Source organism: Spermophilus citellus (genome assembly GCF_964194105.1).
Source record: "Spermophilus citellus genome assembly, chromosome: 3".
Classification (NCBI taxonomy): domain Eukaryota; kingdom Metazoa; phylum Chordata; class Mammalia; order Rodentia; family Sciuridae; genus Spermophilus; species Spermophilus citellus.
Window position 1 is genome coordinate 148,340,519 of NC_138184.1, and position 22,956 is coordinate 148,363,474.

The 22,956-nt window shown below is 41.0% G+C and overlaps 2 protein-coding genes across 4 annotated transcripts in view; one reads left to right on the forward strand and one right to left on the reverse strand.

The window, feature by feature from the left end:
• The window catches only part of LOC308643867 (protein FAM221A), a 330,925-nt gene that overhangs the window by 159,393 nt on the left and 148,576 nt on the right, over positions 1-22,956 (reverse strand). The window lies entirely within an intron of this gene.
• IGF2BP3 (insulin like growth factor 2 mRNA binding protein 3) overlaps positions 1-22,956 on the forward strand; it is a 143,689-nt gene that overhangs the window by 511 nt on the left and 120,222 nt on the right. For both annotated transcript variants that reach the window (XM_081284228.1, XM_081284229.1), the window contains exon 2: positions 1,151-1,211. In XM_081284228.1, coding sequence (XP_081140354.1) covers positions 1,151-1,211 — 61 coding nt within the window. The remainder of the gene's footprint in view (positions 1-1,150; positions 1,212-22,956) is intronic.

A 22,956-nucleotide genomic window follows, 5' to 3' on the forward strand; every position in this document is an offset into this window, starting at 1 on the left:
TCGCCCGGCGAGGGCAGACGCGCTGTCAAGACCGCCCCGGCGCGGGCTGCAAGGCGCGCTCTCACACCGCCCCGCCCGGGCCGGGCCCAGCGCGTGCTTCAGGCCCGGGGCCTCGGAGGCCGGGCGCAGACGCGCGCTTGTTTCTTCTTCCTTGGTGTTTTCCTCTGGACGTTATTTACAGCGTCTGCTTCTCTGTCCCCCGGCCCTGGAGAACAGAAAGTGCCCTCGACCCAGTGCCCGTGAGGCCGCGCGGGCTGGTGCCTCGCACAAGCGGCCCAGCGCTCCCTCTCCACCCTGCTGGAGAGGAGCGAATGGGCCGGATTACCGGGTTCCACTTCACCCCGTCGGACAAGCAAGGGGGCAGGTGGGCGGAGGCGGCCGCCTGTCTCCAGAAAGGGAGCCACAGCCACGGTGCTGCGCCTTCAGCCGCTCTCCCGGCCCCAGCATTGGGCGACTGCGGCCTCTGGGGGTGACTGGGTGCGCTCGGCCCCGGGGACAGTGCGTGGTAGGACCGCGGGCTGGCGTGGGACACTCAAAGGAAAGCTGCAGTGGGGACCCTTTGGGAATCCTGTGCCTTTTGGCTTCTTTATAGCTCAGACTTGATGGGGACGCTTAGCCGCCGGTGGCGCCTGGGTTCAGTTGACTGAGCTATATCTCTGGCTGTACACTGTTTCTCCTCTGCTGTCCCCGACCCCTTCCTGCCACTCCCTGCCCTCTCCACCGCGAAGTGTTCGGGCCTGGGTTTGAACAGAGAGAAGGGCCGGGGCGTCCCCTCCCCCGAGTTTGTCCCGTGGGGAGTGTCCAGGAGATGAGAATAGTGGCCACCTCCCTTTTGCGGACCTTGGGTTGGGTGACTCTTTGATGTGGGGGGAGAGGCGGCGGGGAGGGGGGAGGGCTAGAATGTTACCCAGATCGTGGGTCCAACACTTGATCTCTTTCCTCAACCATCTATAAGTTTAAAACCCACACCCACCTGAGGGGGTCAGCTTCCTATTTAGTGGCCCTGGCTACTCTCTTGAGCCTCGTCCGGGCCGTGGGGTTCATTCCGGGTGTCAGGAACCATTTGTGTCGTCGCTTAGTCTGTGCAGGTCTTTAGGGTAGGGAGAGCCGCTGAACCTGACCGACGGTCTCACCTCTTGTATTTCCACAGGTAAAATGGAACTGCACGGGAAACCCATAGAAGTTGAACACTCGGTCCCCAAAAGGCAAAGGTGAGCTTGCTTATTTTGTTCTTACCCAGTTTTGAGGAGGCAAGACAAAACACAGCTGAAAACAATTTCTTTTTCTTTTATACTTAAGTGACTGCAGTATGGCTTGGCCTTTCTTGTCTTTTCCCTCGGTTTAAGTTTATGGCAAGGCTGTTTGTTGATAATTCTGGGAAGGAATAGAGGGCTTGTCTGTGGCCCCTGATGCTGGTTTATTGTTACTGGTTATAAAAGTCTGTCAAGGAAGCTCTCACAGCTAATGTTCTTTGCAGAGCAGGTCAAGTTACTAGAGCAGGAAATCAATCTCTAGGATCAGTCTTTGAGAATCTGCCAGATTTAGGAAGCTATGGATGATCCCCATACCTGCAGGTCCAGGATAGGTGAAGGTAGCTGTCCATTTCTTTTGGTGTGGCAGCCCTGCCTTCTCTTTCTTTGGTTGAGACACCATGGTGGGCGCTTCTGAGAGGAAAGGTTTTTTTTTTTTTTTTTTTTTTTTTTAAACCCTGTATGCTGGCTAGTGGGTGTTGGAATATGTGAGTGAACCCAGAAGTGCCTTTCAATCACTCCAGAGTTATGCAGGTTTCTGCAAACACTGCCTTTGTCCATGCTTCCTGGCCCTTTGGTATGATTTCTGCATACAAATAACCACCCAGAGATAGTGAAGTCTGGAAGATTTGTGCTATTTCAGCAGTGGGATTTCTCTTCTCCAAGAGCATATGTAGTGTGTCACTTTACAAAATATTTGCAGACTCTTTAGCCACTGAAGTGTTTTGAAGAAATGGCTTCTTTCTCTAGTGCAGGCCTGTTCAGGGCTCTGTAATTCTAACTGGTAAGGAACTGGTCCCTCCCAGTGCCTCTGGGGTTGGCCTGTACCCTTCTGGGTTTTGCAAAGTGGGGTTAGGGTTACTGCCTTCTACCTTCCCCCATCCTGTGCCAAACAATAAGCTTGAAGTTAATTCAAACCAGGTCTGCTTGTGTCTCTTAAGTATTGGTGAGTGTGTGTGTGTGTGTGTGTGTGTGTGTGTGTGTGTGAGAGAGAGAGAGAGAGAGAGAGAGAGAGCCTGAGGGGTTAGCTTTGCAGAGATAGGTGGCAGGAAAAAAAAAATTCTGCCTGTTTCTAGATTGAACTTTTTCCCCCCAGGCACAGCATTTTCACATATCTTGTTTATAGTGTAGAACTGGTTTGGATTTTTGTGGATTTCTTTCTTTATGTGCTTAATTTTCATTAGGATAATTGGAGAGATAGTCAAGTGACCTTATTTAATTATAGTTGGGCATTTTGGTAGGAATCAAGTTATAGTATGGTATACTTCTTTTTAAGAACCTTCTAAAATAATGGGTACTGAAAAGTATCTAAATTGATCTTAGTTTTACAGGAATTGAAAAATGAAGGGAGAAGTCATATCCCCTCAAAGAAAGTTTAAAGATAAAATCTATGAGTTGATTACCTTGGGTAAAAAAAAAACTGTAAGCACATTCTACAAATTCTAATTGGTTTCATGTTTAGTCAATGTGTTTTCCTTTTTTTTTTTTTTTTTTTTTTGGTTCTGGAGATTGAATCCAGGTCCTCAAGCATACTAGGGAAGCACTCTACCACTGAGCTCCTTTCCCAGCCCTTAGTTTTCATCAAATGTTATATTAAAGATAGGCAAATGATTTTATTGGAAGAACTCGCATTTTAGCATTTCAGAGTTTCTAAATGTCTTGAGTTCTACAGTTCATTGACCTGCATGTAATTCACCTTATCCTCTGCTTTTCTTTTCCAATCTGAGGTTAGTTTCTCCACACCTGTAGGGAATTAAATTAGAAACATTGTCTGGTAACAACTGTTTTATTCTTAAAGGCTTTTGCTGCAGCCTAAAAATATGCTTAGTTACTTGTTACTTTATAATAAACACAAGTTCCTCTTTTGGAAAACAGAAAGCAAAATGTTACCAGTAGCAGCAAATATTTATCAGTGGAAAACTTCTTCAGTTTATTAACAATGTAGATTAAATTTTCAAGCTAATTTTTCACTAGCTAAAATGCTGAGGATTTTAAATGATAGTATTTTGCTAGCAAAGTAAACAGGACTGAGTACATTGGAGACTTAAAAAACTGATTTGAAAGAACAGCTGAGTACTATAAATCCTTTGCTTCTGCTGAAATGTCTTAAAAGTAGAGCCTTCTTTTTCTGCCTTGGTAAATTTGCTGGAAATCTACATTACACTTTTGCTTTAACTGAACCTTGGAGCTATGATGTAGTTTTCCTTATCTGGATTGTTTCATCTGTGCAGGGCCTGGAAGAGGGCCAAGAAGGCATCCTGGGGACCATGTGCCCAGTACCTATGGCTAGGTTAAGAGGTGGCAATGGTGGGGTTTGATAGCAAGTTGATTGCCTCAGGTCAATCCTGTAAGCCTGCTGGATTTCAGGTGGTGTGGTGTTATTTATTTTTTTTTCTGGACCTTGGTATTGAACCCAGAGGCTCTTAACCACTAAGCCACATCCCCAGCCCTTTTTATGTTCAATTTTAAGACAGGGTCACGCTTAGTTGCTTAGGGCCTCAATAAGTTGCTGAGGTGGACTTTGAACTTGTGATCCTTCTGCCTCAGTTTCCCAAGCTGCTGGGATTACAGGTATACACCACAGTGTTTGGCTCCAGATTGTGTTCTTTTTTGTTTGTTTTGTTTTGCTTTTAGTTGTAGATGAACACACAGTATCTTTATTTTTATGTGGTGCTGAGGATCAAACCCAGTGCCTCACACATGCAAGGTAAGTGCTTTACCACTGAGCTACAGCCCCAGCCCCCAAATTGTGCTCTTAATGCTTAGAAGTAGTTTCATTCCATCCCATCATCATGTGAGCATCTGAGACGGCCACACCCCTTTGTGTAGCAGTGACCTTTATACCTGCTGTGCAAGGCATGTTGGGAACCTGGTGCCAGAGAATGCTTATGGCAGCACTCTGAGATGGATGAATGGACTTGCACTGACTAAACAGGGGAGCAGGTCCAGGAGGTGATTGGATGCTTGGCAAACTGGCCTAGCTGTAACTGCTAGCACTGTTGGGTGCGAAAACGGGTATTGTTGAGTTTGGTTCAGACCACTCTTACTTCCTGATTACCCAAGTCTCAAGGGAATGTGGAAGGAATGTGGCTTTTCTGCATTCAGATATCCTTCAGTTGGGGAAGATTATAGTAGTACCATATAGAGCTTGAGGTCCTCCACATCCAAATACATACCAAATGAAGAGAAGATTACATTGGGTTGCATTTTAGGTTACAAATATAAAAGATGAAGCATAGGAAGTCTTGGTGGTGACTTCAATGTATACGCTTAAATTTTTTTCCTCTTGGAGGTAAAGGTGAGTGTGGAAATAGTTGTGACTTTGAAAGGTTGTTTTAGGGGCTGGGGATGTGGCTCAAGTGGTAGCACACTCACCTGGCATGCGTGCAGCCCGGGTTCTATCCTCAGCACCACATACAAACAAAGATGTTGTGTCTGCTGAAAAACTAAAAAATAAATATTAAAATTCTCTCTCTCTCTCCCCCTCTCTCCTCTTTTTTTTTTTTTTTTTTTTTTTTTTAAGTTGTTTTAGCTGAGTTTGGTTGGAAGAGCCACCTCTATCTTGTTGGCATTGTATGAACCCGTATGTGACTATATAAATAGCACTGTCCTTTTTTTGTTATGTTGTGGGCTGTTGGGCATGGGAGAGGGAATGGCAAAGTTGCTGACACGGAGGGAACAGGATGGTGGTTTTTAGTTAAATTTCTGCAACTTTCAATTTCTGAAAAATTTTTAAATTTTTATACTTTTTTTTTTTTTTTTTTGGTACTGGTGGTTGAACCCAGGGATGCTCTATCTTTGAACTACACCCCAACTCTTTTTATTTTTTATTTTGAAATAGGGTTTTGCTAAGTTTCTGAGGCTGATCTCAAGCTTCCAATACTCCTTCAGCCTTCTGAGTAGCTGGGATTAGAGACGTGTGCTGCCACACCTGCCTACAGCCTAACTATTTTTGATCAAACATTTACAATTTAGCTGTTGGCCTTGATTAGGATTATGTGCAGCAGGAAACACATTTAAATAAAGGAGAGAAAATGGCATAATATTATAGGTAATATTTTTTTTTTCCCAAGAAGGATCCTTTAAACTCAAATGTTCTTGAAAAAAAAAATAACTTTTATTTGGAATACTTATTTAACACATAAATTGGATGAGGTTTTAAATGCATTTTACTTTAAAGTCTTAGGATATCACAAACTATTTTTTTTTTTTTTTTTAATTTTTGTACCAGGGAATGAACCCTGGGTGCTCAACCACTCAGCCACATCCCCAGCCCCTTTTTATTTTTTATTTTGAGACAGGGTCTTGCTGAGTTGCTTAGGGCCTTGTGTGCACCAAGCTGCGTGGCATAGCTGTTTTTTTTTTTTAAAGAGAGAGAGAGAGAGGGGGAGAATTTTTTTTTTTTTAATATTTATTTCTTAGTTCTCGGCGGACACAACATCTTTGTTGGTATGTGGTGCTGAGGATCGAACCCGGGCCGCACGCATGCCAGGCGAACGCGCTACCGCCTGAGCCACATCCCCAACCCCCATAGCTAATTTTAATGTAGAACATTTAAGCACAGGTATGCATAACAGTACCCTTCTTTATAGGTATGGTACAGGTGAATCTTGTGTAGTGCCTTTCTCACACATGCAGATACTTGAGGTTTCGATTGTTATGAATTAACAAGCAAAGGTATCTGTGGAGTGCCCATTTTAAGATCAGCAATATGTAACTGTAGATGGAGGGATTTTACTTGATTCATTGTTTTCTCAGTGCAGCTTGAAAGATTTTTTTTTTTCTTTATTTTTGTACAAGGAATTGAACTGGAGGTCACTCTACTATTGAGGTATATCCCTGACCCTATTTATTTATTTATTTAGAGACAGTGTCTTGCTAAGTTGCTGAGGCTGGCCTCAAACTTGGTATCCTCCCTCCTAAGCTTCCCAAGTCACTGAGATTATACCTACTTTACAAGCCTCACCCCACAGATGATCAAACCCACACAGGCTAGACAAGTACTCTCCCACCAACCCACATCCCCAGCCTGAAAGATTTGTTACTTTGGCCTTCATAGAATGTTTAGAAACTAAATGTTAAGTAACTTCTACCATGTGTCCACAGTAAACCAGAGAAAGATATTGTAGAAATGTGATGGGTGCCCCTGGAGCCAGTGGGAATTGAGAATCTTGGCTTCTGTTTTTGGATTTTCTTTTGATTTGTTTGATCACTGACATTCTCTGTTCAGGCCAAATGCCCTTATAATAAGCTGTAAGGGGGCATGTTTGTTCTGAGGTTTTGTCACTCTTCTTGAAATAAATGGGTTATCAGCTAAGGCTCAAAAGTATCTTTTGGAATTAGAGATGAGGTTTTCCCTCTAAGGAGCTTGACGTGAATTTTTCTGTAGTATGGTAGCTCAGTTGCTTTTGCTTATGTACCTCATTCAGTCAGCAAGTGGGAAATTATCTTTGCCATGCTTTGAGATCCTTTTATGAGCAGTACCTCTGCAGTTGTGTTGATTTTTAAAGTGAAGCTGTTGAACTACTTTTATCTATTTGAGGTGACTCCATTATAATTGTCCTTAGCTGCATTCAGGTAGCAGCTTTTCTAGCAGTAACTAATTTTTGAAAGGTATGAATTATCCATTCAGTAATGCTGGCAGTTGGTTTGGTCTGGGAGGAAGGAGAGGCGGAAAGATGTTTAGTTGTGCTATTCTTAGCTGAATTTCCTTTATCGACTATTGCCTCTGATTCAGGCTTTCAGAGTCATAAGACAGGAGGTGGCAGTGTGGTAGCAGTGACCAAAGGATAGGACTGGCATTCTTAGACTCTCTGCCCCATAAATCTGTGTTTACAAATTGGCTTCGACTGCCAGGATTTCGCTTAAAGGCTGGTGGCAAGCATGTTTTGAGTGCTCCATTAAAATCAAGGGTATAATTTATCATGGTCTGAAGTTGTATTTTGGCAAGTGTTCAGTATTGGTAAATAGTTATAAATATTAACATAGTGTGTGAATTATATTGCCCTGAAGGGGAATACATAGTATACAGCAATTGTACGTTTTTTAGAGAATTATTCTGAGACCATTTAACTTGATTAGGAAATGGTTTGAAATTATCACAGAAGTAGTCCAAGAAAAATCCAATGGAAGTATAAGAGGAAAGAGTCCCAAGTTCTTAGAATATTTGGCATTATCAGATAGTTCTATAGGGAGCAGATTCTATTGTGATCATGGTATTTTAGTTATCTATTACTGCCTAACAAATCCACTCCAATCTTCTTGTGATGCTATGGGTCTGTTAGGTCATTGGTTCTGTTCCATGTGATGTCATTTTGGGTCATTTACTAAGGGTGGCAAAAAGATTCCTAGAAAGCTTCACTCATGTAACTGGCCCCATGGGCTTCTTCTTTGATCTTTCTCCACACAGTATCTCATCATTCAGTAGTAGCCTGAATAGCTTTAATAGCACAGTGACCAACTGCCCCAAGTGAAACCGGAAGCTGCTTATTCACTTAAAGATAGATCCCAGCTGGGCCTGGTGGTACATGCCTGTAATCTCAGTGGCTGAGGAAGTTGAGACAGGAGGCTCAAGAGTGTTGCTTCTGTTCCATTCCATTGATCAAGACAAGTCACCAAGCCAGTCCAGATTTAAGGAGGATGTGTAGCAGAGTATGGTGTTGTGCCTGTAATCCCAGGGGCTCAGGAAGTTGAGGCAGGAGGATCATGAGTTCAAAGCTAGCCTCAGCAATTTAGCAAGGGCCTAAGCAACTTGGTGAGACCCTGTCTCAAAATAAAATATTAAAAGAGCTGGGGAGGTGGCTCAGTGATTGAACGTCCCTGGGTTCAACCCCTGGCACACAAACAACAAATAAACAAAACCAAAAAGGAGGATTTGGAAAGAGACTCTATTTCTGGATGGAGGAGTGGCATGTGTGGAGTGAGAGGGAGAAATGGGTGGGTTTTTTTTTCCTTCTTTTTTGGGCAGTACTAGGGGTGCTCTACCACTGAGTTACATCCCCAGCCCTTTTTAATTTTTGAGACAGGCTCTCAAGTTGTCCATGCCAGCCTCTGACTTGGCATCCTCCTCCCTCAGCCTCCTGAGTTGCCAGAATTACAGACAGGCATATGCTTCCAGGCACTGCAGTATTGGCCATCATTAGATTATCTTCCACAAATTGGTGAAGTGGCTTCAAAATGCTTGGAACAGGGCTGGGGATATAGCTCAGTGATAGAACACTCACCTAGCATCAGTGAGGCCCTGGGTCACATCCCCACTGCAAAAACAATCATTGAAAACAAACAAACCTAAAAACCAAACACAATATCTGAAAACTTCATTGGAAATGGGGAGGCAGCCCCCAATGTAATACCTTGGGAAGAAAATATTAGTAATGGAGATAATGAGTAGTGGCCATTCTCTGTTCAGAGTGATCTAAGGAATGGCCACTACTCATTATCTCCATTACTAATATTTTCTTCCCAAGGTATTACATTGGGGGCTGCCTCCCCATTTCCAATGAAGTTTTCACATATTGTGTTTGGTTTTAGATGAGAGGTATGAGAAGAGTTAAAAATGAAAAGCCTTTTTTTTTTTTTTTGTCTGGTCAAAGCAATCAGGTTTAAGGAAAATGGGTCCATTTTTCAAAATGGAGAATTTTGGGAGAGGAGCAGATTCTTGGGTAGAAATTGGCAATCTTGATGTTGGCATTTGTTTCTAATACTTAACTAGAAATTCAAATGAGAAGTTGGGTAGGTACTTGGCTATATCTTCAGTGGAGCTCAATTGAAGGTAAGAAGCCTAAGTGAAAATTAGGGTCTTCATTAGCTTACTTTTGAAGCCATGAAACCATTAGTCAGGATAGATCACCAAGGGATTGAGCCTAAGGCTCTGGAAGGAAGGAGAGGGCAGTAAAGCAGGTAGACAAAAGGGAACTGTGACCTTCTTGTAGAAGTGAAGGGAGCCTGTGGAGAATGGAGGGCGTGATCAGCTGTGCTGTGGATGTTACCACTTAAGAGTCTGTGGTTTAGATCAATGGTAAGCGAATGGGGGTGGTGTTAAATCTCAGCCTTCTGGCTCTGCTGTAAATAGATGGGAATTGTGGATTTTGGAGCTAACTGGAATGTAGTCTTTCCAGAATTCATTTATTAGTATCTTAATTCATTTTCTTAATTTCCAGAGACACATACAAGCATATTTGATTTATTATGTATTAGAGATGGGAAAAAATCTCCTACATTTAATAGATCCTCTTGCTCAGTGGACAAGGCTTGTTTGAAATAGTGGGATATCCCATTGCTGTATGACTATTGACTTGCTCTCTGGAATATTTAGAATTTTTTTGTGACTTTGAGCTAACTTTCTTTGGACAAGTCATTTTGCTTTAATATTTTTTTTTGTTGTTGTTGTTGTAGATGGACACAATACCTTTATTTTATTTTATTTTTTAATGTGGTGCTGAGGATTGAACCCAGTGCCTCCCATGTGCAAGGTGAGCGCGCTACCACTGAGCCACACTCCCAGCCCTCTTTTGCTTTTTGTTAATATACATTTGGAAAATTCTCTGAAGCTATCTTAGGTTCTAAAATCATAGAGATCAAATTGAGTACTTCTGTTTAGTAGGTTAAATACATATTTTTACAAGCAGAGGTTGAAACTATTGGCCAAAACATTTATGGATATCATGGGCTAGTTTAAAATAACTTTGGGCTGGGGCTATGGCTCAGCAGTAGCGCACTTGCCCGGCATGTGTGAGACACTGGGTTTGATTCTCAGCACCACATATAAATAAATAAATGTCTATAAACAATTAAAAACTATTTTAAAAAAGAACTTTAAACACTTTTTTTAAAAAAATTGGGATGCCAGTGTATATTAAGCATTCCTTTCATTTCATTCATAAAACTTTTGCTATAAGAAATATCTTTTGGGGGCTAGGGTTGTAGCTCAGTGGTAGAGCACTTGCCTAGTATGTATGAGGCATTGGGTTCAATTACCAGCATTGCATACAAATAAATAAATGGTCCATCAACAACTAAAAAAATAAAAAATATAGGGCTGGGGTTGTGGCTCAGTGGCAGGGCTCTTGCTTCACATGTGTGAGGCACTGGGTTCAATTCTCAGCACCACATATAAATAAATGAATAAAATAAACGTCCATCAACAACTAAAAAATGTTTAAAAAAATAAAAAGAAATCTTTTGGAAGTACCCAAATTCCCTCAGTTTTACATATTTAAAAATCTGGTTCTTTGTAAAAGTGCATGCTTTTGAAATAATTTCTGTCTTTAATGGTCACAGTAGTTGCCAAACTAGGTGGTATGTTAGATCAATTGATTTTGAGACAGAAAACTAGGCCTAACTACCTCCTTTCAAGATATTTTTTTCTTTGTCTGTGCAAGTCCTTTGATCCATAAAGTACTATGGACTGTGTTAAATACCTGCTATTTTCAGAAAGGAAAAACTAATAAAAATGAGATACACAATATATTCTTTAGTGGTATTAGTTGCTTTACCAAAGACTTCTCCATAAAGCCCTGGGAGAGGTGACCTACCTGAAGCCCTGCCTGTCATCAGTGGAACCATTTTCTCAGCCCTGCAACTCTGCCCTGCCTGCCTTCATTCCTTCTATTTAAGTTGTCCAAATCCTTAAAGTAGCTTACACAGGAGCCCGATCCTGTTTGCAGTGGCAAGTCAGAGCAGAAATATCCTGTTTCCTTGCCTTCTCTGAAGTATAGAAATCTTGTTTGTCTTCTTTGAAAAGTAGGTTTGTTGTCTTCCTTCAGGAAAAAGACAGTAGAGGTAGTCTAGAACTGGGGATTTATAGAATAAAAACATTGACATCCTGTTTTAGGACAGGAAATGGGACTTCTTTTGGCTTTATTTTCTTAGCAGCTTCATCTTACTATAAGTGAACTTCAGAGAAGTATGAGAAGGGCCTAAGGAGATGTGAGAGTAGGACAGGGACCACAGAGAGGGAGATGCAATGGCTTTGGTGTTTGTGACTCATTGGGATGAGTCTTTAAGATTGCAAATGAGGTAAAGGTGTGTGGAGTGGAGTCCATGGTGTCTGTTTGTCCCAGTTTGTTTTCAAGTCTGGTAGGACCCTGTTTGCAGAAGGAAGTGTCTTTGACTCAGATTATCGTTGCTGATTGGTAGAGTAGAAGGGAGAATATGTGCTGAAACCTCTTGGTGAGGAGCCTTGCTGCTTTCCTTATGTATCCTTTTTGGACTAAAGGGTACAGTTTGAAAGATGTAGGATATGAGGTCTTAGATCTGGGTTTAAGTTGTACCTCCATTTAATAAATGCAAGGTAGTGTTTAAGCATGAGGAAATTGAGGTCCAAGAAGGTTATAGAAGTGATGCTTCATAGGATCTGGTAGGATTATTATGTGAAACATTAATACAGTACAACCCAATAGTCAACAATGGCAGTTGCTGTATTATTTCCCTTACATTCAGATGTGAAAGTTGGATTAATATGGATTTGGTGGTGAAAACAGAAATATGGAAGATCTTTGTTCTGTTTTGCAACATGGACTCATTTAAGTAGAAATTTGTGGAGCCTGGCGTGGTGGCACACATCTGTAATCCTAGGGTTTGGGGAGATTGAGGCAGGATCTCAAGTTCAAGGTCAGCCTCAGCAACTTGGCAAGACCCTGTCTCAAAATGGATTGGCAATGGAGCTCAGGTAGAGCGCCCCTGGGTTCAATTCCCAGTAAACCACCCCCAACACACACAGGATGAAATTTGTGAATGGTGTTTTTGTTTACAGTGAGCATGTATTACTTTTTCTTATTGTATAACCTAGATACAATATTGTATAAATATTGAGTACATTGGTGATTTTTACATACGTGTGCTTTCAAATAAATTAAAAATACAAAGTAAAATGTGAAAAGTACTTGTTTTTCAAATCTCTCCATGTGCTTCCCAGGCCTTATCACTGGTTACTTCATATGTTGGTTTCCAGAAATTCTTCTATGCATTATGCATGTAGTCACAAACTTTTTTGGGGGGCGGGGGAGGGAGGGTGTGGTACTAGGGATTGAACCAGGATTGAACCCAGAGATGCTTTACCACTGAGCTACATCCCCTGCCCTTTTTAATTTTTATTTATTTATTTGAGTGTTTGTTTATTTATTTAGTTTTGGGTACTGGGGATTGAACTCAGGGGCACTCAATCACTGAGCTGTATTTCAGTCCCTTTTTGTATTTTGTTTAGAGAGGGTCTCACTGAGTTGCTTAGTACCTTGCTTTTTTGCTGAGGCTGGCTTTGATCTCATAATCCTCCTGCCTCAGCCTCCCAAGCTGCTGGGATTACAGGCATGCACTATTGTGCCCGGCTCCTTGCGTGTTTTTAAAATTTTGAGACAGAATCATAAGTTATTGAGGTTAGCCTTGAACAAACATTGTTAATAATCATATTGTTAATAATATGATTCTTTAAAATTTAGTAATTTTATAACTATTATCTCAGAATCTTCAGAGTTTGGCAGTTCTCTGTCCTTCATTCAATAGCTGCATTTGTTCAGCATGGGTGTACAGTAATTTAATTGTTCTTTTCATAGTAACTCCTGTCAAGCATGCTTCCATGTGTATCATTGAACTCCTTTTAGGAATTTTTTTTTTCCTGTGGTACTAGGGATTGTACACATGGCTTTGCATGTACTTTATTCTTAGCCCACTAATTTTGGCAATTTCTTGAACTGGGGATTGTTTTTTGCCAAAAGATAAGAACATTTAAATTTGAAAGTGCTCCCCCCCCAAAAAAAAAGCTAAATTTCTTATGTTGATGTGATTGTTTATAATTTGACAACAAAGAAAGCTTCTTACAATGAAGTGTGCAGGGAGAGTTTCAGGACTATCTTTTCAAGCACGGAGGCTTCTAGGGTTCTAGGAACAGCATTACCCTGCTACTGAGAATGTTATGCTGACTTGAGACTGTCCCATTTTAGTTGTGCCCTCTGTATGTTAAAATGAAATAAAAACTGCTGGGCACAGTGATGTGTGCTTATACTGACAGCAATTCATGAGTTTGAAGTAGGAGGATTCCAAGATGAAGACCAGCCTGGGCAACTTACACCCTGTCTCAAAATAAAAAATCAGAAAAGGAACTAGGGATGTGATAGAGGACCTGTGTTCGATCCCCAGTTCTGGGGGTGGGGGAAAAATCAGCCAGTTTTGCATTTACCCACATTTTCTTTGAGTTAAATGTGGGTGTAATTTTAAATTTCTATATTTGTTATGCGCCAGTTTACCTATTTCTGCATTTTTTTCCTAAATTTCAGAAATGAATTTATTACTTATGGCCTAAGCAGATAGAAGATGTGTGCTCATAGTTTATTCCATTCTAGGTTCAGGGGCTAGAAAGAACAAGACCCTGCCCTGAAGAAAAGTAGAGTACAGTACAGTTGCTTTCACTTTGTTCTGGCTGAATGCCTGGATGATGTTATTTTTATGTTCAATAGTAGCAGTGGCTTGCTGTGATAGTGTTCCTAAAGGTAGGTTAAAATCTTTGCAAGTACAAAAAAAAAAAGTTTTAACTATGTCATACGTCTATGAGGTATGCCCCAGAAACACAGAAGGGGCATTAGGCTTATCCTGGGTATTGATACAGATAACTTGGTATAGATTCAGAGAAGGAAGTGAAGTCAAGCAGAGGCTAACCCACCAGTGAGAGTGGGAGAGGCAGAGGGGACAACAGGAACCAAGGCATGTGAGTGTGAAACATCTTGGTGTGGGGGAACTACAAGCTGTTTGGGATTAAAGAGGCACAAGTGTGAGGCAGGAGAATCTTGAGGCTGAGCCTAGAAGGGGTTGTTAGCGGAGCCTGTATACTTAGTAGGGTGACTTTGCTATTCTCATGTGTTAGGGGCTCTATCAGTTTTTAAATGACATCTAGCAGATGGGTATTTGGGATTATTGTGGACAACTTGATGCCTGGGTTAATTTTCGGCTCTGTTCACCAGAGAGCCTATCAAACTGCTTTCTCCTCAGAGTTCCTTGGGAATGACTCTGCCACAAAGCAGTTCAGAGCTGCTCTTATAGGGGTACCCTCTCATAAAGTAAGTGGAGTAAATTATGATAGTCAATTTGTAATAAGGTTGACTGAACTCATGTTAAGATTAATGATGGCAAGACAACCATCCATAGTGATGATTAAAGCTCCTGTAATTGTTGTTGTTTTAAGTTACTGGGGCTCGAACCCAGGGCATGTTACTAGGGCTACATTCCTAGTCTTTTTTTATTTTTTATGTTGAGACAGGGTCTTGCTCAGTTGCTGAGGCTGGCTTTGAACTAGTGTTCCTCATGACTCAGGAGGCAGAGTATAGGCATGTGCCATGGTGCCCGTCTATTATTTGATTTTTTTATTAAAGGCATCCCAAATGATATGATGGACCTTTAGAGAAAAAAGTGACACTTTTATATGTTCATATACTATTAACTGAGTGAAATTAGGGACAGCAACATAAAGCACAGTGGTAGGTAGGGCCGGTGGTATCTTGCTTGGATCTGCACAGACCTCTGTTGGAGTCATTGCTTAGGCAAACTGACTAAACTTTCAGTTTTGTTTTCTTTTTAATTCGTAAATGGGGGTAATAGAACTTATTGCATGGGGTTGTTGGCAATTAAATGATAATATCTGTCAAGGACTTCTTGGATTATCTGACAAGTAGTATTATCTCAGTAATATATGTGTGCATTTACAATTTAGCATGGAGGATAAAGGATGGATTTTGATTCCTGCATAATCCCTTGATTTGTCTCTTATGTACAGATATATAGAAACATTTTTATTTCTTTGTAGAATATGGATTATGCACTGAATAAGTTAAGAATTTGTATTTCATATATACAATACATACATAGGTCTTTGATTCCTAAAATGTGTTTAGTTGTGAAATAGTCTTTTTTGGTGGGGGTACTGAGGGTTGAATTCAGGGACACTCAACCCCTGAGCCACATCCCCAGCCCTATTTTGTATTTTATCTAGAGACAGGGTCTCACTGAGTTGCTTAGCGCCTCACTTTTGCTGAGGCTGGCTTTGAACTCACAATCCTCCTGTCTCAGCCTCCTAAATCACCGGGTTTACAGGCGTTCGCCACTGCATGAAATAGTTTTTTTAAAAGAGATCAAACTTAAAGGAAATAATAGATTAGGAGGTTAAAAAAAAAAAAAACTCCTGCTAATTTCAAAGAGGTAGACACAGTGCAAAAATTGACAAAGGACAAGAAGTAGTTCAGAGGGGAATATATGAAAAGCCAGAAAAAAGATACCCAGTCTTAGTAGTTATTAGGGAGATGCCAGTTATAATGGCATTTTTTTTTTTTCCTATCAGTTTAGGAGAAACGAGTAAGATGAATACTGTCTGGTGTTGGCAAGAAAGTGGAGTAATGGACATTCATACAGATAGAACAAGTCGGCAAAGTGTCTTTGCGTGCATGCCGTTTGGCATTACAGGTCGAGTGTCCCTTATCCGAAATGCTTGGGGCAAGAAGTGTTTCAGGTGGTTGTTGTTGATTTTGGAATATCTGCATAGACCTTGTTGAGTATCTTTAATCTGAATATTTGAAATGCTCCAAAATCTCAACCTTCTGTTTTAAACTTTTTATATATATTTTAGTTGTAGATGGACACAACACCTTTATTTTTATTTATTTTTATGCAATGTTAAGGATTGGACCCCTGTGCCATGCACATGCTAGGCAAGTGCTCTGCCACTGAGCTGCAGCCCCAACCCCTGCAACCTTCTTGAGTTGCCAGATCAGTATTCAGAGGATTGCATTTTGTATTTCAGATTTTGGGATTAGGGATACTTTGTCAGACTTCAGTGTGAATACCTTTGAAGTATTATGGAAAATAGCCTAGTACTCATGGCTCTATAATGTGTAAGTATAGTTTTATTCAGCAATATCATACAAACCCCTTCAAATCATCAAGAACTTGGTAGAGGTTGGGGTTAGCTCAGTGATAAAGTGGTTGCCTAGTCAATGTGAGGCCCTAGGTTTGATCCCCAGCTCCGCCAGAACAAGAACCAGAAAGGCCTCTGGGTAGGAAGCCATAAACTCAGAATTTTTAGGCTTTATTATATTACACATTACATTTTAATAGTTATTATACAGGGGCTGGGAATGTGGCTCAGGCGGTAGCGCGCTCGCCTGGCATGCGTGCGGCCCGGGTTTGATCCTCAGCACCACATACCCAACAAAGATGTTGTGTCCACTGAGAACTAAAAAATAAATATTAAAAATTCTCTCTCTCTCTTTAAAAAAAATAGTTATAATACAGATAATCTGGATAAGCATTATTTCTGTTTTTCAAGCAAAGAGACAACATAGCTTTAAGTTTTGACTCTCCAGGACATTTTGCAGTTACCTATTTTTGAGCTTAGAAGGTAGATTTTTTTTTTTTAAAGGAGAACAATAGGTCCCTTTCCCTTCCTTTTGCTTTTTGTTGAAAATACTTTGAAATACTATTAAACAATTTATAACTTTTAGGTATGTTTAACATCTTTTTGTGTGTGTGTGTGTGTGTTGGTATTAAACTCGGGGCTGTGCACATGCTAGGCAAGCGCTCTATCACTGAGCCATATCCCCAGTCCTGTCAAACATGTATCTGTTAGCAATGTCATTTGTGGTATTTTATTATAAAAAAATACTTGGCAAGGTGGTGTTTGTCTGTAATCCCAGCAGCTCGGGAGGCTGAGACAGGAGGATCGCAAGTTCAAATCCAGCCTTCACAATGGCGAAGCTCTAAGCAACTCAGTGAGACCCTGTCTCTAAATAAAATACAAAATAAGGCTGGGATGTGGCTCAGTGGTCAAGTGCCCCTGGGTTCAATCTCCAGTACAAAAACAAAACAAACAACAACTTGGTAAAAAGTCGTGTTTTCAGTACTCCTTAATAGTTAAAAATTGGAAATAACCTAAATGCCCATGAAAAGAAAATGTTCCATATTCTGGCCAAATATACTGTGATATATTTTATAGCAGTTATAAGAGGACATAGATTTATATCAGCTGACATAAGAGCAAACTGAAAAGCAAATTATGGAACAGTTCTTAAATGACAGGTATTTGGCTGGGTATGGTAGCGCCCATCTGTAATCCCAGCAGCTTGGAAGGCTGAGGCAGGAGGATAACAAGTTCAAAGCCAGGCTCAGCAATTTAGCAAGGCATTTAGCAACTCAGTGAGAGCCTTTCTTTATAAAAGGGCTGGGGATGTGCCTCGGTGGTTAAGCACACCTGGGTTTAATCCCTGGTACAAAATAAAATCGAAGATATTTGAGAAACAACTTAATTTTTTTTTTTTTTTTGGGGGGGGGTGTGTGGTACTGGGGATTGAACCCAGGGACACTTTACCACCGAACTATACACCCAGCGTATTTAATGTTTATTTTGAGATAGGGTTTAACCTAGTTCCCCAGTCTGGCCTTGAATTTGCTTTTTGATTCTCCTGCCTCAGTCTTCTGAGTAGTTGGGATTACATGTGTGTGCTACTGTGTCCAGCTAGAAAAAACTTCCATGTACATATGTCTGTGCAAAAGCATAGGGAAAGATCTGGGAAGTTGACCACCAAACAGAGTGATTTTTGCAAAGGAAAGCTGGTTGAGGAGGAGAGAAGCTGGTGGGAGGACTTTGGTTTTATATTTTATTCTAGTGGTTCTGAAACTTTTGGGCTTAAGTCCCTTTATGCTTAAAACTCAAGGATCCCAAGCTGGGCATGGTGCCTGTCATCCTAGTTACTCTGGAGGCTAAGGCAGAAGGATTGTGAGTTCAAGGCCAGCCTGGGCAACATAGGGAGACAACCAAAGAATACCCAAAGAGCATTTTTTTTTTTTTTTTAACAATAGTGAAGATTGAACTAAGGGATGCTTTACCACTGAGTACCCCAGCCCTTCTTTATTTGAGACAGTCTCTCTCGGATGCTCAGTCTGGCCTTGAATTTATGATGTTCCTATGTCAGCCTCCTTACAGGGATTATAGGTGTATGCCAGCACAACCCTAACCCTAACCCTCCTGAGTTGTTGGAGGCTTGAAGTTTTAATGATTATAAAATTTTTTACTGTTTCAGTAAGGAGATTTTAAAACAAAACTTGGGTAATTTTTTTTTTATTGCAAGTCCCAGTGAAGAATGTAAGTTGACTACTAGTACAGTTTAGAGCCACTGCCTTGATTCATGCTATTAAGGGCCGGCATTTTATCCACCACTGTTTGTACCACCCACACAAATGTGGACACAGTGAGAAGGGAAAATTAGTATTATTAGGAAGATAATTTTGACTTTCTTGGATCTCCTGAAAGTGTCTTAGGGACCAGGTTCGGTGGCGCATGTTTGTAATCCCAGCAACTCTGGAGAGTGAGGCAGGAGGATCACAAACAACTTCAAGACTAGCCTCAGCAACTTAGGGAGACCCGTCTCAAAAAACAGAAAAGACTGGGGATTTAGAGCCCCTGGGTTCAATTCCTGATACCCACTTCCTCACTCTGTCCAAAAAGAAGAAAGAAAAAAAAAAAAAAAACTTAGGAACAAAACAAAAAACCCAAAACAGTTCATACACTTGTACATTGAGAATTGCTGCTCCACACTAATGTGTAGTTTGAAATTGTTTGAATCTTTTTTTTTTTTTTTTGGTGAAAATGCATTTATATCATAACAGAAGACTGCAAGAGTGAGTGAGTATTTTATACAACACTATGGCATGCTAGCCTTGTCAGGGAATTTTACACAAATCAGTTTGTGAAAAAACAGGTGTGGGTAGAGGGAAACAAAAGAAGAAAAATCAAGAAACTTTAAACACAGGGGAAAAACATACACACGCAGAAAATATTTAGAATAGTTACAATATAGAAAACATTCACATGAGGAAAATGAAGTGGTTTTGGACAATTGGGCATGCATAATCTGGCTTCAAGTTCTTCAAAACACTGTGATCCCTTCATGTGGACACCAGGCCATGCCTAAGGAAAACAAAAACAGTGTGGTACATTTTGCTATTCCTAAAACATTAAGGAAATCTAGTTCAGATTGCAGGGCACCATCAAAGTTTCTTTTGACAGTTTAGATGTTTTGAGGCTAGAAATTTGTGGCTCATTGTGTTTGTGTGAATGATGAAGAAGAGTCTAGACTTAAAGGTATTTCAGCCAGCTTTGCTTCCCCCAAGTAACTGTGAAATTTAGAGCCAGGCATGCAATCCCAGCAACTCCGGAGGCCACGACAGGAGGATTGCAAGTTCAAAGCCAGCCTCAGCAACAGGGGGGCACTAAACAACTCGGTGAGACCCTATCTCTAATAAAATACAAAATGAGGCTGGGGATGTGGCTCAATGGTTGAGTGCCCCCAAGTTCAATCCCTGGTACCCCACCCCCCCAAATTTTTAGAAAATAACTAGTCTCTTTCCTATTGCTGGAGAGATAATTTTCTTAGATGATGATTTTTTTTTTCCGTTGAAAATGACAACACAATAATGACCTTTCATGGTATTTCACCTTTTTCATGTGTTTATATTTTGAGAGGTTGGTAGATTACTAGATTATTATTATATTTTTCCATCTTTTGCTGGACTTAGATCTTAGTGTTTTTTTTTTTTTTTTGGAGGGGGGAGGTTACTACAAATACAACCTCAGGGGCTCTTTACCACTGAGCTATATCCCTAGCCCCTTCCATTTTACTTATTTTTTAATCTTGAGACAGGGTCTTACTTGGTAATTTAGTGAGATCCTGTCTGCCTCATATCCCCACATGGAGGGGAAAAAAAAAGGCTGGGGATGTAGCTTAGAGTGTTCCTTAGTTCAATCCCCAGTACCCAGGGTGGTGGGGGAACTGCAAAGAAATGTTACTTGGCAGGAAGTGGTTGCTATTTCCTGTAGGATGCCTCTCCATGAAATTGCTGCATGAGAAAAGACTTGGAGGAGGTGAGGGGTGAAATGAGAAGATGTCTGTGGGAAGAGTTACACAGGCAGGGAGAGGATGGCAAGTCCAGGAGTGTCAGGGCCATCATGTGCTCTCTGCCTTTCTAGCCATGAGGACACTGTCAGGGCTGGAGTGGAGTCACAAAGGGAGAGCTGGAGGAGATGGAGGTCAGAGACGCCAGTGAGCTAGTGGAAGGGCAAAGAGCTCTGCAGGTTCCCATGGAGTGAGATGAGAAGCCCTGGAAGAGTTTTAAGAAGGGACAGTTCAGGGCTGGGGATGTGGCTCAAGCGGTAGCGCGCTCGCCTGGCATGCGTGCGGCCCGGGTTCGATCCTCAGCACCACATACAAACAAAGATGTTGTGTCCGCCCAGAACTAAAAAAATATATATATATATATATATATATATATATATATATATATATATATATATATATATATAAATAAAGGACAGTTCTGATCAGATTACTTTAAAAGGGACCTCTTTGGCTATTCTGTGGAGAATAGTCCTGGGGATGTGGGGTGACATCTCCAGACCAGTTTAATTATCCATATTAGAAATGGTGGTGACTGGGACCAGGGTTATTGTGATATTGGTGGTGATGGTGAGTGATTAGAATCTTCTAGTTTGAAGCCAAAGCCAAGAGTAAGTATGGAGAGGGGCTGTGGAGGGAGTGAGAAGTTGCCACGGATGCCTCAACAGTTCTGGCTCAAGGACCTGGGTGGACAGACTTCCACTAATTTTGATAGGATTGTGGGAGCAGCATGGTTGGGGTGGGAGATGGATACTGAGATCAGCTTGCCCAGGTTAAGTTTGAAATTCTGTTAGACATGTGGAGATATCACAGTGAATACATGGAAGGAGGAGGAGAGATCTTGAGATCAGGGGGAACCACTGGTGATCTTGACAGATGCAGTCTTTTACTCTTTTTAAAAATACGTGTCTTGCTCTGTTTCACAGGTTGGCTTTGAATTTCTAGGTTCAAGTGATCCGCTTGTGTCAGCTTTCCAAGTAGCTGGGCCTGTGGCATGTGTCATCTACCTATGGATGCAGGTTTAATGATGAGGTGGGGTTGAAACTGGTTGAAAACTAGATGGAGAGGAAGTAGAGACAGAGAGTGTGGTTAGTCTTTCAAGGACTTTTGCAGAAGAGACTTCAGAGGAATAGCAAGGCAGTTGGAAGGTTGTAGGTTAAAGGAAGAGCTAAAAAACACTTTGTTTCAGTTTACAGGAAAGTTGCAAAAACGGTACAGGTTGTGCATGCAATCCTTCTTCCATTATCCCTAAATGCTAACATTTGACATTCTGTTACATGATCACAGTAAAATTATCAAAAACAAACAATTGATCCTATAGTATTTGTGTGTGTGTGTGTGTGTGTGTGTGTATATATATATATATATAAAATATAGTTATAGGTGGACACAATATCTTTATTTTTATGTGGTGCTGTGGATCGAACCCAGGGCCTCATGCATGGTAGGCGAGTGCTCCAACTCTGAGCCACAACTACAGCCCCAGTATTTTGTTTTTTAAAGAAATTTTTTTTTTTGCTCATATACTCACAGGTACCTACACAAAGCAGGAAGCACTATTGTATATCTTTACTTATGTATTTGTGGTGCTAGGTATTGAGCCCAGGCTGCATGCATATCAGGCAGACACCCTACCACTAAGCCACACCCCTAGCTCCATAGTATTTTTCATCGATTAATATTATTCAGACTTTGACAGTTGTCTGAATAAATGTCCTTTTTTGATCCTGTATTTGATCCAGGATTACATGCCACATTTATGTGTGATTCTTATTGGTCTCTTAGTCTAGGACAGATCCTTAGTCTTTGTCTTTCATGACCTTCATGTTTTTGTGGGGTATAAGCTGGTTATTTTGTAGAATTGCCCTCCTTGCATGTCTACCATGGTTAGAATCAGGTTATTACAATTTTTTTTTTCAGCACTGGGACTCGATCTCAGGGGCTTATATGTACTAGGCATGCACATTACCGCTGAACTACATCTCTAGCCACCAGATTATATATTGTTGATGGAATACCTTGGAAGTCATCCCCTTCAGTGTGTCGATATCTGGAGTCAAGAGTGTTGATTTTGTTCCCATAGTGATAATAACTTTGATTTGTTTGCTTAAGGTGGTGATTTCCAGGCTTCTCCAGGGGAAAAGTGACCATTTTCTTTTCCTTTGCAACAAGAACCTCATGGGTAGATATTTTGAGACAATGCAAATATCCTGTTTCTTACAGTACTTTCTCTAATTTTAGCATCCGTTGATTCTTGTCTGAAAGTGTTATTAGTGTAGTGGCTGTCACATGGTGACTTCCTAATTCTGTATTTCTTCTACATTTATTAGTTGGAATTTTACTCTAAGAGCTTTCCCTACTACCCTAACCCATTTGTTTTATTTGTTTATGTTGATATGGCTTATGGATCCTCATTTTATAGATTATTGTTACTTTTGTTTTAGTTGTACACAATACCTTTATTTTGTTTGTTTATTTTTATGTGGTGCTGAGGATCGAACCCTGGGCCTCACGTGTGCTAGGCAAGCACTCTGCCGCTGAGCCACAACCCCGGCCCCATTTTATAGATTATAATTTTACTATCGTTTCACTGCTCAGGTGTCAGTGTTTGGGTTTTAAGGTAAGAGATGTTTGAACTTGGTGGTGGTATGCTGAAGGCAGTGATTCTGCAGAGATGGAAGGATGGTTGTGTTGATCTAATGCCCACAGGGGTAGATGTAATCTTTGCTTAGGCTGAGCAGCTTTGTACTTAACTTCCTACAGACTTTAGCTACCTTAAT